Source organism: Staurois parvus, unplaced genomic scaffold (assembly GCF_062004578.1).
Source record: "Staurois parvus isolate SC_StPar_1 unplaced genomic scaffold, SC_StPar_1.0 ptg000118l, whole genome shotgun sequence".
NCBI lineage: Eukaryota > Metazoa > Chordata > Amphibia > Anura > Ranidae > Staurois > Staurois parvus.
Window position 1 is genome coordinate 3,378,743 of NW_028317914.1, and position 19,140 is coordinate 3,397,882.

The 19,140-nt window shown below is 42.0% G+C and overlaps 1 protein-coding gene across 4 annotated transcripts in view; it reads right to left on the minus strand.

Moving 5' to 3' along the window:
- KIDINS220 (kinase D interacting substrate 220) overlaps positions 1-19,140 on the minus strand; it is a 204,449-nt gene that overhangs the window by 134,774 nt on the left and 50,535 nt on the right. For all 4 annotated transcript variants that reach the window (XM_089672018.1, XM_089672017.1, XM_089672015.1 and 1 more), the window contains 5 exons: positions 15,919-16,096; positions 10,952-11,116; positions 8,796-8,975; positions 7,380-7,545; positions 801-952 (listed from right to left, as the gene is read on the minus strand). In XM_089672018.1, the coding sequence (XP_089528144.1) occupies positions 801-952; positions 7,380-7,545; positions 8,796-8,975; positions 10,952-11,116; positions 15,919-16,096 (841 nt within the window). The remainder of the gene's footprint in view (positions 1-800; positions 953-7,379; positions 7,546-8,795; positions 8,976-10,951; positions 11,117-15,918; positions 16,097-19,140) is intronic.

The following is a 19,140-nucleotide window of genomic DNA, read 5'->3' on the forward strand; positions in this document are numbered from 1 at the left end:
TTAATGCTTATATTTGGGGGATAGGTTGCTGAGTGGTTAATGAGTGATTCCTCACTCAGGGGTTGGTACACATGCTCTTGAAGCATATTGATCACTGCAGACAAGTGATTGATTAAAGCTTAGAAGCTGAGAGACTGAGGGGTTAATGCTTCTTCCATGACAGAGGTTAATGCACACACACACTGCAGACTGGTCACTGATTGGGTGGTGCACAAATTGAATGCAGCTCAGCCACCCCCCACCCCTTCCCTGCTTGGTCCTCACTGGCAGTGATTGACAGCAGTGGGACTTGGAGCCAATAGCTCCCACTGCTGTGTCTCAGCCAACAAGGAGAGAAAGACCATGGAGGCCAAGGCTCCCATGCACAGCACCGGATGAAGATTAGGATCAAGCAAATATAAGGAGCGCTGTGGGGAGAACAGCACACAGGTTTTTTACCTTCATGCATTGAATGCATGAAGGTAAAAAAAACATTAAACCTTTAGAACCACTTTAAGCTGGGTTTTTGCTGAAGAGATGACTGCTCTCTCTTCCTTGAGTTCCTGTTCATGGACCCTGACTGGCTGGGTGCATACTATCTGGGTAGACATCATCATTTTTAACTTTGCCTAAAATTATAACCTCATCCTGACAATTTTATCTTGCTGAGGAAGGTGCAATTTTCTGCCTTGATATTCATTAGAACTGCTTTAAACATATACAGCTTTTAAAATAAATACAAGTATTTATGTGACAGTAGGATAAGCTTTTCCCATACAACCAATCCTAACTGCCAGTTAATGTGTCATAATAAAAAGTACCTTGGGTTTCTTCCGTCTTGAAGACCCTGAAAAGTCGGGTTGCTAGAAAACCAAACTCTCTTTCACATGCATCAGAGAGGGTGGCGATCATTTCTGCCATGGAGGTCTCTCCACCAACACTAGAGAGCCTATTATAATCTGTAAAAAGGAACCTGAAGAAACATAAAAATACACCGGTGTAAATCTTCTAATAGAAATTACACACATACAACATCACTTATACAGTGCAGTATGTCTTCTGGATCATAAGTAATAAAGAAATCACTGAATTTGAATTGATAGGCCCTTAGCTGAAATGCAAAAATGACTCTTAATGGAACTACACGAGACTTGCACATAAAATTTTACAGCAAAAAAATTTAGACTGCCAGTCAAATAGCATAATACTGGTGGTAATTTGGGAGTTCCATCCAGGGAGACTTAATAGTTAAGCAAGAAAGAATTGCGTGTTAAAGTTCCACTCCGGAACACTGGCTTTGCAAGCTGGGAGCAACAACACAGACTTGTCTGTCCATGTAGTGAACTTATAACTATCCTAAATCGTGTATTTTTAGGAAATGGGGACTACATTTTTATTAAAAAAGTGCTGATACCACTGATGCATCCAGAACTCTTTTTTGTGTGGTTGGTTAGAGATTAACCACTTGCCTGCCGGGCACTTTTACCCCCTTTGTGCCCAGGCAAATTTTCAGCTTTCAGCGCTCTCATACTTTGAATGACAATTGCACGGTCATGCAACACTGTACCCATATGAAGTTTTTATCATTTTTCTTACAAATAGAACTTTCTTTTGGTGGTATTTAATCACCACTGGGTATTTTATTTTTTGCATTATACACAAAGAAAGAGCAAAAAAAAAAAAAAAGTTTCTCTTTGTTTCTATTATAAAATTTTGCAAGCCGGTAATTTTTCTCCTTCACCGATGTGTGTTCATGAGGCTGCACTGACAAGCAGAACTGATGGGCACTGATTAGGTGGCATGGATAGGCAGCACTGGTGGGCATTGATGAGGCACTGATGATGCTGCACTGATATTCAGCAATGATGGGCGGCACTGCTGGGCACCGATCGTCAGGGCACTGATCATCAGTACCGATCTGCTCTGTCACATTTTCCGGTTATCAGCAGTACTTTCCTCACGCTGTGAAAGCATGAGAAAAGTGATGCTGATAACTGGCAACTGTATTTACTCGGTGATCTGCTGTGTCATTGGACACAGCTGATCATGTGGTAAGAGGTCGCTGTGATTGGCCTTTTACCCCATCATGTGATCAGTTGTGTCTGTAGGACACAGTGATCACGGACAGCACCGGGTGCGCGCCGCTGGAGGCGAGCGGAAGGGTGCATTCTGGGAAGACATAAGACACCCTCCCAGAACTGGACAACCGCGCTATTGCCATCAATCAGCTATAGTGTGGTTGTTAAGTGGTTAAACTAATGTGATCATGTTGTATCAACAATGTTCAAAGCAACAGGACATAATGTCCGGTAGAATTTTTTGGGTAATCATTGCATGGAAAAATGTGCTGCTTCACTGTTAACCCACTGCCACAAAATGTATATACTCCTATTATGTCAATGGTTACTCCCTTAGAGGTTACTATCCAATTAATATTTACCCTGTGTATATACAGCTATTCAAATCAGTCCCTGCCTAAGGAGTTTCTAACTAGTGACTCTACACATAAATGAGGTTCTATGGACAGAAGTCAATTTGTCTATCAGTATGCCATTTGATTTTAGAAGAAATATGTAACAAATATGTCAATGTCCTGTTAAATTCTAGAAAGAAAGTGGTTACTGAACACCAAACCAAAGCAGTACAAGGTTAAAGTGCTAACTACTTGGCCAAATAAAATTAGGATCTATGATTGCAACAAGCAGATTGTGGTGTCATCGCTCTGGCTCTCCACCTCATCTAAATCAGAACGCCTTGCATTAATTGAGAAAAATGCAAGGAATTCTGTGAATGGAATCCTGAGCAAGTGAGCCCCCAGCAAAGTGCCCCCAGCACATATCCTCTTAAACCCCCAATCACTCTTTTTTTTTAAATCCCCTTTCACGGTCACTCTGTCCCCCTCCTCTGCCCAGGAACAATATAAGAAAATCGGTACAGACCTCAGATCATCACAGTCATGCACAGCAGTGTCTCTCCTTCTCCCACCTCCTCCTCTCGTGTACATGTAGACAGAGGAGGATAGGGAGGCGGCTTCAGTGCGACTCTGCTGTGAGCCAGCCGGGGACAGAGCTGCGGATCAGTGCAGCTTGTGCATTGTCCACTCCAGTGCCCCTGCCAATGGACCCTGCTTCGGTACGCCTCCCCAATGCACACACAATGAGCAGAGCTGAGCGTCTGGCCACTCCCAGTCCTAGCACTCAGATCACTCTGTGTCCTGTGTCAGTTCGGCCGGGGGAGGGGGGGCAGTACCGCACCGCCCCCCTGAAAAAATGCCACCCTAGGCAAACGCATTGTTTGCCTCGCAGTAAATACGCCCCTGCCTGGAGGTTACTGAACAGCAGGGCAGCCGCTCGGCACAGGATCAGGATAACAGTGGAATTTGCTATAGTAGTGGCAACTACTACAAAGCTGCTCTGCTTGCAAGCTGGACCGTTTTAATTATGCAAGAAAAAAAAATCCACCTCATTTCAGCTTCACCAAATTGCTTGTTTAGGACTTAGATGTCGGGTCCTACTACTGGAACAGACCACTTTTTTGTGAACTCTTTCCACAGGATACAGTTCAGCAATGATTCTCAGAGGCATTAAAGTATTTTCTGTATTCTCCCAAACATCATATATAGCCCATTCTATTTGTTTAAGAATAAGGAATATCTTTTTTAGATTTAGGTGGTCTCTTTTTACTCAAAAGGGCATGGCAAGACAGAGGAAAATCAAGTACAGAAATGGCAAGGCATCTGTGCACAGCAAAAGTGAGCAAATCCAGAATGGCAAGCATATTGCCAACATGGAAGCTATAACATCAGGTATATAGGAGCCTGGGGAGGAGAGAAGTCTTCCGTAGCCTCCTCCAACATTGCCTTTGTTTCCTTGTCATTCCTTTCTGCGCCTGTTTCTTCTAAGGCAGGCATTTCTGAATTGAACTTCGAGACAGTGGAGCTGGAGAAGGAGCCTGTCTTTTTTGAGCTCTGGACAGTGACTGCTGTAAGCTGTTAGCTGTCCATGGAGCTGTGTCACAGTGGCAGAAAAGTCTGCCTTAGTCAGATAGACCATGTGGTGCATGTGTGCAGAAGTGGAAAACCCAGTTACTCCTTTGCTTGGGAATAGACTCAATGTCATTAAGACCACATATGGAAATTATTGGGATACGCACGCCTTGCTGCCCTCAAAGAACCGGGGGAGTCCAAAGTACTGAATAGAGAAAAACAAACAGAGGGCGCACCGGCCTAGTGCATTACCTTAAAAATGTTTAATGAATGTTAATAAGTATTATACTAACAAATGATCAATAAATAAAAGGCACATCATAAAGGAACAGGTTTGTCCAATTCACACTGCGTGTCTATCTGTAGTGAGAACTCTGGACATCCAAAAAGTTGACACGTTTCGAAGACTAGCCTCTTCCTCAGAGCTGTTCATTTATGATGTGTCTTTTATTTATTAATCATTTGTGAGTAGAACACTTATTATTTACATTCATTAAACATTTTTAAAAGGTAATGCACTGGGCCGGTGCGCCCTCTGTTTGTTTTTCTTTATTCAGACCATGTGTTACATGCCTGAGATTAAGCTAGAAATGGATGCAGACACTGGTCATGTTCTGGTGCAAGGGAAAAACTGTCCCTATGAGTTTGAGTGTTCTGCGAGCACTCAGCAGGACAATGCTTGCCTGAGCTTTTATCATTGCTCCCTTGCACCAGGTTTCTGCCATTGCTATGGGTGAGAGTACTTCCCTGTGCAGTACTCTTGGAGTATGGTGCAGAAGTGGGGTAAATGTGTCCAAGGAAGAGTGCGTAGTAACCTGGATGCCAAACATCCTGTAATGAAGTCCTTGTGTCAAAATGGCAGACAGAATGACAACTACATAACAGTGCCATGTTTTTTTTTTCCCCCCACAGTACAATGTGACTTCAAATATTCTTCCAAATAACACTGAATGTCTGAGCCCAAAAATCTCAGGTGAGGGCACAGCTGGTGTTATTGATGGTGGAGGTGCACTGTATACGAAAAAAAATGATAAGGATTATTGAAGGAAAAAGTTTTTTTTGCAAGGATAATGAACAAGGATTGACTATTATTTTGGCATATCATTTATAGTACTTTTCACTAATTCAATGTTATTAGGAAGAATATTTGAAGTCACATTTTACTGTGGGGGGGAAAAAAGCACAACACTATTATGTAGTTATTGTTTTGTGGCACATTTATATGAGTATGTGTAGGTGTGGGCGTCTTTGTTTTTATCCCTTTTTTTGTACTGAGTTGACACTTTAATTCTATTTAACTGCTCATGGGTTTTTATTTATATTTTGGCAAACAGAATGGCCTGAATACCTTATAAAGTGCTCTAGGCAGAATTGGAAGTAAAGTGTGTGACCTGTGGTGTGATGTAATACCTGGATATCCACCTGAGACTGAGTGGTTGAGTTTTAGCTCCAAGTTTGACAATTCCATGTAAACGCAAAATATTCAGGACACACATGATAATAGTGTCATGGAGGCTGCAGTAACAGTCAGACATACAGGGTGAACCTGTCTTACCTGTTATTGTCAATGGTCCCAATAAGGAGGGTCCAGGCTTCAACCGCCATGGTGGGCATACTCACTAAAGAGTCTTCATGGTCTATGTTCCATAAGGATGGACCATGGCCCTGTACCAGCATAGCACAATGTGGCTAATTATACAAGCTGCACCAATTACCAAGGTGAGTGTGCATGCAAGATCCAGTGTCTAAAGCAACTTTACAGGTAGTTCCCATAGTGCGGGTCCAGACATGGCTTGTATGGTTTTACTGAGGGTGCAATGATCCAGATGCAGATCTATTGTATTATTAGAAGACTGAGGAGTTGGTTGAAGTGTTGATCAGATAATTTAAAGTAAAGTAGTAAAACTAGTTAGGCTACAAGTGATTCCTTCATAAGCGAGAAGAGGTCCATCACCTTGAGAAATTAGCAAAAACCTGAGGAATCACAGAGTGGGGTAGAGTTACAGGGGGAAGCATCTTTCAAAGCTTTGCCAGTGCCCAATCACCTGACAGTACCAGCCTATAACCCAGGGTCTATGAATATTGAGCCTGTGTCCTGTACTGTACAAGATAAACGGTTACCCAAACAAATCATAAGTCTGGTTCAGTACTACACATTATGATCAAGATAATAGATAATAGTTCTTGCATGGCAAAACCACTTACTGTTATCTCACATATATATTCTTATTATAGCCAAATTTACCACCCTAACTCCTCCCACAGTTTTTACACTGCATAGACAATAGTAATAGTAATATACCGAAACGTGCGGATTGTTCCCGATTGGTGTGCTATTACTTTGTGGAACGTTTCGCCGAATGGTTCACGAAATATCTGCGTTTTTGTGGTGAAATTGGTCCCATAGGAATGAATGGTGCAATGTTCAAAACTAGAGTGGGAGCTGACAAAAGCTAGAGTGTGAGCTGAAAAATCAGGACATGATTTCTAAACTGCCATCACTCCCTCATTTTCAAGCCCACCTACACAAATCTTATATCAAAACGTTCAGCTATCCCTGCTGCCACTACAAATGTCCACATCTAAGCCATAGTCCTGATAGTTTTCACAATATGATCATTTGTTTGCAACTCACGACGCCTATTGACATTCATTGAAACTCCACTCTAGAAGGGCAATTTCTAAACTGCGACTGTGCCTTCATTTTTAATATTTCCGAGACATACTGTGCATCAAAATGTAGGTCTGGGTCTTGTGATTCTCACAATATAAAGCTCTTCACTGTAGGATCCATAGTTTGAAGTTACAACCATCTGAAGTTGAAAACTGCCAGTGAAGTGAGCAAGTTGGAGCAGTTTGTTTTTAACCACTCCTCTGCCCTTGCTGTAGAGTGAGTTGCCATAGGAACCCAGGTGTGTGAGCAGGTAGCAGAGTGACAAAAGCTACTCTGCCCACTCCAGTTGTAGACTACTGGTGGAGACAAGAACACTTCACACAATTTCCCCAGAAATTGTAGCTTTTCTAGTTATTTTTGACTTCCATAGAAGCATTTAGATAAAGCCCTGGTTCACACCAATGCGGCTTGTCATGAGATCTGACAATTGGAAATTGCATGACCAGTCGCACCCTATTTTCGGCAATGGAACCGTTCAAATTGGTGTGACTCCGACTTTGCGATGCCGCATTGATTTGAAAAAAAAAAAGGTTACTGAACTATTTTTTGCGATTTCAGGCAGGACTTGCATAGACATCTCTGCATGAAGTCGCACAAATGTCATCCAAGTTGCACTGACATGAAGTTTTGAAATTGTGCAACTTCAAAATAATTCTCACAATTTCAAAGTTGGATCCAGTATAAACCAGGGCTTAGTTAGAAAACAAGCATTTGTTGATTCCTATAATATCATCATCGTACCTGACAGGCAAAGCCTTTGTGGTCTGCTCTGGGAGTTCTGGAGGGTTCACAAACATCAGTTTCAAAAGCAGTTCTAGATAACCGATATGTCGCGCAAGTCTGGTGCTCAACACCCAAGCCCAGTTCCAATTCTCTCCTTCTTGTCGCCCACCAAAATACACGGCAGCTGAAAATAGATGCATATGGTGTAATGTAGTTACATGCTTAAATCTATGAGAACTCTGAACAGATTTTCCAATTAAAGGTAATCAATTAAAAAAACAGGACAAGGTATGAAAAGAACTAGCTAAATATGAATATGTTTATACTGCAGTTAGAATAAATGACTCCAACACTCCAATCTCCTAGATTGTAAGCTCCAAGGAGCAGGGCCCTCAAATCCCTCTTGTATTGAACTGTATTGTCTCCTGTTATATTGTAAAGCGCTGAGCAAACTGTTGGCGCTATATAAATCCTGTGTAATAATGATAATAACACACTAGGCTATTTTGCACTATACACCAGCAAATCTGGATGTGCATTTGGCCATTGCAGTGTAAAGGAATGATCCGCATGGATTCTCTCACTGTCCTAAAACGAGTAGTAAACCTCATTTTTTGGATATGTGATGGGATGAGGCATGTGAACAGGCGGCTCTACTGTTCTACAGACTGGTTCCTCTGGAGGACTTGGATTTCTTTAGTCCCTTCTCACCATCACCTTAATGATTATACTGTCTCTTCATGCTGTGAACAAATCAATGTCATAATGTCAAAATGTGGGGATGGCAAGGGAGGGAAGGTAAAAAGGCCAGGTAGACAAGAAATTGACTAAACATGAATCTGGCAGGTCATCAAATTGATAACAAAAATTTCTAACAATTACCCTGTTATTTAAAAAGAATGTACAGATCAGATATTTGAATCCAAGCAGAGAGACAGTCAACTGACCAGAGGAGAACATCATAAATGGGATACCTGAGGAAAGGACTATAGAACCTTAGATACAATCACAAGTCAGCTGATTTGGAGGAAATATATGAGCATTACAGAGCCTCAGAAGGGAAAATACAGTTTTCATTATGGGTGTAAGACTGTTGAAATCACTAAATAACACTTAAAACTTTTACCTAATTCCCCTACAATGACTAGCGCAGCTAATATGCAGAGCAGTAATTGAAACCATTAAAAAAAATTTGTCCCACCACCTCTGCTCTGTCAGGCTGATAGTGCAAAGGACAGAGATGACAAAGGGGTGGATTCCTACTGCATCATGCGAACAGTGTTTATTATTTCAGTTTTAGATTTGCTTACCTACAACATATTGAAAAGAAGAAGCGGCTATGCACTGTAACTAAAATGTAAACCTCTTCTTGTGTGAGAGGCAGTCAGAAGCGCGAGAACTAAAAAAAACTAAAGTAATAATGTAGAAACTTACTGAAGAATATATAGAGGACAGCCAGCAGGCTGAGTGACACAGATATCCCCAGCTTGGCATCTACACTGAATGAAAGAAGCAAGCCAACAGTGCTACACAACATCAAAATGAGGAAGACAATGAGCCAAGAGAACTGGAAGAGGGGCTCAATCTGCTGACCGGCAAATGTCTTCATTTCATCTAAGAGAAGAAAGAACAATACAGGACAATAAACCATCAGATATGCAATGTAATGGCCCATTTATACAATACCATGTTACACAATGTAAGGCTAGGTTCACATATATGTGGGTGCGGTAGTGCATGTCAATCGCACACATTTCCGAAACCCACACGTGGCCAACACAAAACACGTTGCTTTTCAGAAAACAGTTTTCCGCAAGTGGAAAATCATGGTGCTAAAGCACCATGCTATTTCCATGCGGCCGCATTTTAAAAAAAGGTGTAGGGACCATTTTTTTTTGCAGGAAACCCAGGCTCAGAAGACTATTCAAATGAATGGGTTGCTGTGCAAGCACAAAAGTGGCATGCAGAGCCGTATCGATGTGAACCAGGCCTAAAGCTGAATTCAATGCTGATATAAACAAAATACCCTTCACTACAGCTATGTATTACTTGAAAAAAAAATATTTAAAGACCAAGTTCACCTTTAAGATTTCGTTCCTAAAGAGGAAACACTGCATGCACCAAAAGACCCTCAGAAGGGACTCCCAGACTATTTAGCAGCCTGAGACCTGGGAGAGGTTGAACCCAGACAGAAAGCTGCTCTAGGCAGAGGTAGGTACATGACAGTTTGAGGGGGGGGGGAATACAGAGAGCCTTAATCATTGCCTTTAATGCAAAATCACGTCCCATTACCTTCAATGAAAAAATGCCTCCCACTGACTTCAAGGCAAATACTCCTGTCAGTAGCAATCCTATGTGAACACTTATCTCCCTCTGTATGCCACTATATTCTAACACTTGCGAATCTGAAACGCACAGCTACAAATTCGCACAGGCACCTTTTTGTAATAGCATGCAATGGAAACAAATATCTAGCCTGTAGTGCAAATCTGAGTTTGAAAATGCATCCAGAATCGCATATGTGTGAACCAGGGCGGCTCCATTCACACCTGGGTGTTTTGGAATCATGGCAGAATCACTATGACTGCAAAACGCAAGTTCAGGTGCCATTATTTTCAATATGTGGTGCAGTTTTGTCATGATTGTCGCGTGGCAAATCACAACAAGTGAAGTTTGCCACCCAAAAGTTGCCTTTCCCGGGCACTGACAACCCACGCTACGCTAAAAGCAAAAAAATGGCTCCTAACTTTTTTTATCTGGCTCCTAGATTCAAAGAAAATTGGTCAAGCCCTGCCCTCAGTTCTCGGGTCCGCTCTGAGCACAGAGCAGGGACTGTCGGTCCCTGGCTCTCTGCAGCACACTAAGAGGCTGAGCCAGCTGCCGATTAGGCATCCAGATGGATCCTGACATTACTGCAGAATCTGGACTGGCTCTTTGATGTCAGCTGACAGCAAGCCTTAGCAATTCAATCACAAAGTTTAAAGTTTCTCAAAAAAGTTGATAGTTCAATCCAGGGGAGCTACAATATTCTTACTGAGCAAATCTTACTTGTTGTTCTGGCTGCTAAATAATTTCCAGCAGCATTAGTACAGTCTGTGGCTGCAGAAGAGGCTGGTGACTATCCAGATATATAGTTGGAAATCAGGAAAGCTTATGCTTACTGCTGATTGGACAGTTTTAGCTCTGCTCCAACAGGGGGAGACAGGAATGTGCCAGATCTCTATAGAGAGAACACTGCTTTCAACCAGAGAGAAAAGGGCCCTCTTCCATAGCATTCTGGCAGGGTACAGGCTTTTGTACTCTTAAAAGAAAAAAAAAGAAAAAATCAACTTTGTACACCTTTTGTTATGATGTACTTGGAATGTATTTAGTGGATCTAAACTGACATTTCCTTTGGGCTTTAATAGTGTATATACTTCTCCAGAGTGGCTGTGAGCCAAAAAAAAAAATAAAACACACCACACACACAGGTCCACAACTCAGTATTGCTAAGAAACAGAATTAACCATTTGTTTATACAGAACACGTTCCCCTGTTTGTTATGGTAGTTGAAGTGTAGCTGATTCCAGATCTCCTGTCAGGCACATTACCTTCAAGCTTTTTAAGCAAAAATGACTTTCCACTTCCCCACTGAGCATAGAGTCCAACACAAATCGGAGGCTGCATGGTGGGCTCACTGAGTATGTCAGCCAGCGCACTGCTGTATAGATCATAACCCAGCATATCGCCATCTGATTCAGTAGGAGAAAGGTGCCCTGTGTCAAAAAAAAGAGACTGATTAAACATGGCTGGAAACAAATAGCCTCATATAAAACACAGTTCGTGTAAGGAGAAGGAATGCTATAAAAGATCCATTCAGCTATTAGTCTAAATTTGGGAAGTATATGATGATAGAAGCAATAGGGCATAAAAAGAAGAAATCAAATAATTACACATTGCAAAACTTTATTACCGACCCTTACCCTCTTCTGTACTGCATAAATTAATATAAGCCATGTCAGTACACTTGCATACATTTTTCTAAACAGTGCAATGTGGGAGGAAGTGCTCTTGAAATAAGAAGCTCCCCACCAACAGGTAACAGCCACCTTGTGCAAGCTACAAACAATGCTTGTACTAATTTAAGCTTAAAATGATTCCAAATATAAGTTTTTTCGTCTTAAAATAAAAAAATAAAAAAGTCATACTTACCTGCTCTTTGCAATGATATTGCACAGAGAGGTCTCTTAGCTCCTTCTCTGGAGTCCCCCACTGGTGCTGTCTGCCCCTCAGAGTGCTCCCTCAGCAAAATGGCTGCTAAGGGGGCACTCATGCGCACGTGCTCCTGAGATGGGCTGTGTGCGTCCACAGACAGACAGACATTCTCCCACTGCTGCCTCCGCCTCCTGAGAGACCAGCATGAGCTCAGCAAAACCACTGTATCTACCGGACACCAGCACCGGGCCACTTTAAGTTGCTTGGGGATCATGTGATCGCCAAGCAATCACATGATCACAATGTCAACAAAGCTGTTATGAATGAATCTCATTCAGAACAGCTCTGCTTCCTGTACCAGTGATTGGCCCACAGCTATCACATCGTAACTGGGCCAATCAAAGCACACTGTATCATGTGATTAACTGTAGCCAATCACAGATCACTACTAATCACAGCTGTTATGAATTAAACTCATTCATGACAGTTCACAGCATTACTGTTACAATGATCATCATTGTAACAGCAATTAAAGTGTGTAAAAAATAAATAAAAAATCCCTGATCACCCCCCCCCCCAAAGTAGTACAGTGTTATTATTGCGACACTGAACTACTTGGATGAAAGGATGTAAACAACAAAAAAAAAAAAAACACCCTCCCTTTTTCATATGCACTCTGGAATGCCCGCTCTGCCTGTAATAAGCTCACCTCTGTCCATGACCTTTTTGTCTCCAGCTCCCTTAACCTACTAGCAATTACAGAGACCTGGCTCCAAGCAGCAGATTCTGCTTCTCCCGCAGCACTTTCCTATAGAGGCCTCCACTGGACTCACTCACCCAGACCCAGTGGTCGGAAAGGAGGTGGCGTTGGTTTGCTGCTGTCCCCACTGAGCACATTTCAAGTCCTCCCTAACCCTTCCTTCTCTATCTTCCTCTTTTTTAAAGACTCGCTGCATTCGGCTGTTTTCTCCCATTTCTCTGAGGATTGCAGTGATCTATCGGCCTCCTGGACCGGTGTTGTGCTTTGATGACTTCTCTGCCTGACTACCCTACTTTCTCTCCTCTGAACTACCCACTATCATTCTTGGAGAATTTAACATCCCCATTAATGTTAACAACCCGGCTACATCCCAACTCTTCAACCTAAAATCATCTTTTGCCTTAACACAATCTATACAGTCCTCCACTCACTCTGATGGAAATACATTAGACCTTGTTTTCTCCCGTCTTTGCACTCTCTACAATCTCACAAACACCCCCTTTCCTCTCTCTGATCACAATATCATCACCTTCACAGTGTCCTCATCTTCAAACACCTATCCCTCCAAGCAGCAAACAATTACCCGCAGAAACCTTCACAACTTTAACCCTTCTCTTTTCCACTCTGCAACTGACCACCTCTATGACAGAATCTCTCACCTGTCCTGCCCTGACCTGGCCACTTTTGTCTCCAACATTTTGCTTTCATCCACATTATACTCACTTGCTTCTCTAACTACACGAAGTATCAGTCCCCGACCATTACAACCTTGGCAGACTGACACCAGAAATCTTAAGAGACATAGTCGTGCACTGGAGCAATTGTGGCGTAAAACCAAATCTCAATAAGCATCCACCCTATATAAATCTGCTTTCTTAAAATACAATTCCTCCCTCCATGTTGCCAAACAAGCCTAATTTGTCACTCTTATTAATACCTTGTCATCCAGTCCTCGTCTCTTCTCTACTTTTAACTCTCTACTTTCTCCACCTCCATCCAGTAACTCACTCACTGCTTATGAGATTGCCAATCATTTCAAAAACAAGACTGATGCAATTCATAGGGGCATCTCCACTACACAGACATCTATTCCACTTAGCATACCTTATACTAAATCTCCCACAACACTTTCCTCTTTTAACCTTGCTACTACTGAAGAGGTCACTAAAGTTTTCTCAGAAGTCCACCTTACCACCTGCCCCTTGGATCCTGTTCCCTTACAACTACTACGGTCACCCTCTTCTTCTATCCTATGCTCCCTCACTCACATCTTCAATCTCTACTGGCACCTTCCCCTCCCCTCTAAAGCATGCACAGATCACTCCCATACTTAAAAAGCCCTCACTGTGATCGATGTTTTCGGGGTTGTGGCCATCGTGGCGATGTACTGCATATCTGGTGGTCATGCCCGAGGTTGGTTCGTTTTTGGTCTCGTGTGTTTGGCCTCCCTTTCACTTTGTTCCATCTCTCCATACGCCGGGATGCTCGGTATGCTTTGCTTCATTGCCCCATACCGGGCCTCTTGGCTCGTCAGCAGCGGTTGGCTTCCTATTTGTTTTTATCGGCTACTAGGACAATTGCTCAGGCCTGGAAGAGTCCGTTTGTACATTTCCAGGGGGTGCGGGATCGTATGACTACTATGATGCTCAACGAACAGATGTCGAGTATATGCAACGACTCTCAACATAAATTTTTGAAAGTATGGGAGCCGTGGTTGCAATACGCCTTTCCCACGCTCCCCCCCGGCCAGTGTGGGGAGGTAATGGAGTTTGGTATTGGCGCTCGTGGACCCCTGCTCTTTGGGTTTTTTTGTTTTTTGTTTTTTTTCCCTTTCTTCTCTGCTCTTCTTCTCTCCTTTTCTGTTTGTTTTGATGTGACAGTGGACAACTGTCTTTAGTTGCGATAGTCAGAGTCTTACTGATGTTATTGTAACCTATGTGCCATTGATAGCCCCTGCGTGGGCATACGTTTTGCCTTATTGGAATTAGAGCGTTGTCTGCTCTATTATGCCTTTTTTATTGGTGCAATTGATAGCCCCTGCGTGGGTGTGTTTTGTTGCCTCTGTTTTATACTGTTTAAAATTAATAAAAACCATTGAAATACAAAAAGCCCTCACTGGACCCCACCAACCTGAACAACTTAAGACCCATCTCGCTGCTCCAGTTTACCTCTAAACTCTTAGAATGCTTGGTCTACAATCGCCTGAGCTACTACCACTGACAACAACGTTCTTGACCCTTTACAGTCTGGCTTTCACTCCACTGAAACTGCCCTACTAAAACTCACCAATGATTTACTGCTAAAACCAATGGCCACTACTCCGTACTCTTACTACTTGACCTCTCTGTGGCTTTTGATACTGTTGACCATCCCTCCTCCTCAAAAGCAGCATGGATGTCACTCCACTTCCTCAAACTAAATCTCTCTAAAACAAAGCTCATTCTATTCCCTCCAGCCCGTGCCCCCACCCCTGACTTCTCCATCAAGATCAATAATACAACCATCAGTCCCTCCCCTCATGCCAGAGTACTAGGCGTGGTCCTGGACTCCCACTTGTCCTTTAAGCCCCTAATCCAATCACTGTTCAAATCTTGTAGACTTGACCTCTGCAACATCTTCAAGATATGCCCGTTTTTAACCTCTGAAACCACTAAGCAACTTATTCACTCCCTTGTTATCTCTCACCTTGACTATTGTAACTCCCTCCTCATTGGCCTACCTAATCGCAGGCTATCCCCTCTTCAGTCTATCATGAATGCTGCTGCCACACTCATCCACCTTACTAACCATTCCATATCTGCCACCCCTCTCTGCCAATCCCTCCACTGGCTTCCCATTGCCCAACGAATAAAATTCAAAACATTAACAATCACATATAAAGCCATTTATAACTCTGCCCCAAATTACATCACCAATCTTGTCTCCAAATATCACCCAAACTGTCCTCTCCGCTTCTCCCACAACCTCCTGCTCTCTAGCTCCCTTGTCTCCTCCTCCCATGCTCGTCTCCAGGACTTCTCCACAGCCTCCCCCATTCTGTAGAACTCTCTACCCCAATCTATCTATCGCCTACTATGCCCACTTTAAGGTGATCTCTGAAAACCTCTCTCTTCAGGGAAGCCTATCCTGCCTTCAGCTAATAACAAAATCTTCTATTTCTCCTATCAGTTCATCCCCCACAGTTATTGACCTTTGTACCACCAGCCCCTCCATCTTAGATTGTAAGCTCCAAGGAGCAGGGCCCTCCTAACCTTCTTGTATTGAACTGTATTGTTGCTGTATAGTCTCCCTTTATATTGTAAAGCGCTGAGAAAACTGTTGGCGCTATATAAATCCTGTATTATAATAATAATAGTAACATTTACACAACATTAAAATAATTTGTTTTAGGGAAAAGGTCTACTAAATACTCCAAAATGACTGTGTACAGATTAAACAGTCATTGTGAGACTAATTATTATTTACCACAATGTAGCCTTAGTAACACACAACTGCAGCTAGAATAGGATTCTGCTTATAAAAGGCCTACTTTTTGACGACAGCTCACTATACATAGGTATAGTATATAATATTAATGCAAGCCAACAAAACAACCATACGTACTGGCTCCAAATATCTGGGTAAGTATGCTCTTCTGGTGGCTGCAGTCAATGTTATATGGAGTCTCTCCTGCCTTATTTGGCCTGTACAGTAATCTGCCATCTTTTGGGTTCCTAAGAAGCAACTCTGCAAGTTTCCGGCTTCTGCCTCTGATGGCAATATGTAGTGGAGTGTCTCCTTTCTGAAAGAAAGCATGTTTGTTAAAAAATTACCAGTGTATCTAAAATGACTCTAAAAATAATGCCATAAACAAAAGCGCTCTCATAGCCTTTAATATAGAATGCAACTCTGAATTAAAATTTTTCTTGATATCGCATTGTCACATAATTTTTCACATATGCAGATCCAAATGCAAACTGCTTTGTCTTTCTACTGTAAACTCCTCAATTAAGCGTTATTCAAAAAATAAAATATATATATATATACACACACACACACATATATTATATACACACGTACATATAAACACACATATAAACACACATACATACATACATACATACATAGGCCACTTTATAAGGTACACTTTGCTAGTGACAAGAGAATATCCCCCACACCAATACACCACCACCACCAGCCTGAACCGTTGATACCAGGCAGGATGAATCCATGCTTTCATGTTGTTTACGCCAAATTCTGACCCTTCATCTGAATGTCAGCAACCAATCTGCCCATTCTCCTCTGACCTCAACAAGGCATTTTCAACCACACAACTGCCGCTCATTGGATATTTTCTCTTTTTTGGACCATTCTCTGTAAACCCTAGAGATGGTTGTGTGTGAAAATCCCAGCAGATCAGCAGTTTTTGAAATACTCAGACCAACCTGTTTGGCATCAACGACCATGCCAAGTTCAAAGTCATTTAAATCTCCTTTCTTCCCCATTCTGATGCTCGGTTTGAACTTCAGCAAGTCATCTTCACCACATCTACATGCTTAAATGCATTGAGTTGCTGCTATGTGATTGGCTGATTAGCAATTTGTTTAACCAAGAGACTGTACAGGTGTACCTAATAAAGTGGCAGGTGAGTGTATATCTCTCTTTGAAAAAAAAAAATGACCAGATCCCGAGAGCATTCATTCTTACATGTTACTACATCTATAAATAACCTGAACCAATAATGAAAATCAAAACAACAAGCAAATGATAACATGAGAAAAGATTTTGCAAGAATTTGTAACGTGCAGTCTTCAGATTTGCATCCGCCATGTCTGTTGATTTGTAGATTGATGCAGACGCAAATCATAGACACAGAGAAGACAATTGTTTTCTATGTTCCGTTTACCATATAACACTGCACTGAAATGTGATATGTTGCATAAAAATGTAACCTGTCTGAATTTTTACACAGTGCAATACACAGCACCACATGCCACTGCAATTAAGCACATCACAATGCGCAGCGGTGCACACACTTGCATTATTAGACACTTCGATAACGTAAAAAAAACATTTAAACTTGTCAGCCTTTACTGCCCCCACATAACGTGGAACTACATGTACACATTTTAACATGTGGGCTGGTGAAAATGAACACCCGATCATTCACTAATGCGGAGATAGTATACATGAATGGTCATTCATGTTTGCGATTTCTTCTTTTGAGAATAAACAGGAATCACTCTGTACAGAGCACTTCCTGTTCAGTGCGTGTGTGCAGACGTGGTTGTAAAAGAGAAGATGATTGTGTTAAAAGTGAAATATCAGGCAAGGGGTCTGTTCAGAGCCCTGGTATTTCACAAGAGCTACAGTGGTAAGAAATAAAGTAGAAATAAAATGTAAAAGAAATGAGGAAAAAATGATTCCCTATTTACATCTGTGCATTGTGGAATCATTCAAGACCCTGCACACTTTGCCGCAGCTCACAAAAATACATGTTCATGTTGGTGCACTGCAGTACAATTCATTGTTAATGGCATCTCAATGCACTCTGCTAATATGTGTTGCAGCGAAGCACAACACATGGAGCAGTCCATTCAGAAGAATGGGCTTCCCAAAGGCAAGGAGCATATAATGCACATGAAAACAAGCTTGCATTGTCAGAGCACATAGATATGAACCTAGACTTAATGCTTTGCTAGCGCTGCCCTTTACGAGGTTCTAAATGCCAGCACACAAAGGTGGTCTTCCCAATCATATGACTATTGTAATTGGCTGTCACAGATGATTGGGAACTGTCTGTGCCAGCTTGGTCACTATGCTGAAACCACAATCTCAGTGCTGCAGCTCGGTTTTAAGGTCCACCCTTCTGCCGCTGCATAAGTACTCACGGCTGGTGAAAACTGGTCTCACACACTGACACACACACACACTAAGGGCTAGTTCACACCAGCGATGGCATGCATTGTACACATGTGCTGCAGTGCATCATTACAAAACACGACAGTGCTTTTTTTTTTTTGTTCAAACTATTTTAAAGCTGCAAGTGAAAAATTAAAAGAAAAAGTGAAATATTGCAAAAACGGTCTGGCCACCTGCGGTGGAAGTAAACCCACTTTTGTATCTTTTACCTAGAGATAAGCTTATAATAAAGCTTACCTGTAGGTAAAATATCTATTAAACATGCACCGTTTAGGAGATATTCATTTTGTTTTGTTTTTTTACAGCTGGTGAATGCTCTCTGAAGAAACAGAATACCTGTGCCATTCCTTCAGAGCACTGAGCTGTGGCCCTAGACATCAGCGCACATGAGCAGGAGTGACATTATCGTGGCTCGGCCAGTCAGATGGCAGGAGCTCACGAACACAGAAGAAAAACCAGGTGAAGATGGAAGCCTCTACAGCGGGTACGGGTGCTGCCGGGTTTTGTTTTAAGGCAAGTCCTTTATAATGTGCTAGTATGCAATGCATACTAGCACATTATATCTTTTTTTTTCCTGCAAGCTTCGGTTTACTAGTGCTTTAAAAGTGGAGCACATGGCCTAGTAATGAGAGGGTTAAAGCCCAATTGTACTTTCCTCAGAAATCCAATAGATCAACTAAGGAGAACTGGAAAAAAAAAAAAAAAAAAAAAAAAGACTACTTATTCAGCAACTCTTACTTTTTGTTCTATCTGCTAAATAATCCCTACCAGCTGTTGTAAAGTCTGCGGCTGAGCAAGAAGTTACAGAGAAGACTCTTATGCAGGCCATAGACTGGGAGAAAAACTTCTTCTTCTTCATCATCATCCTCTTCTTCTTCATCATCATCCTCTTCTTCTTCTTCATCATCCTCTTCATCATCATCA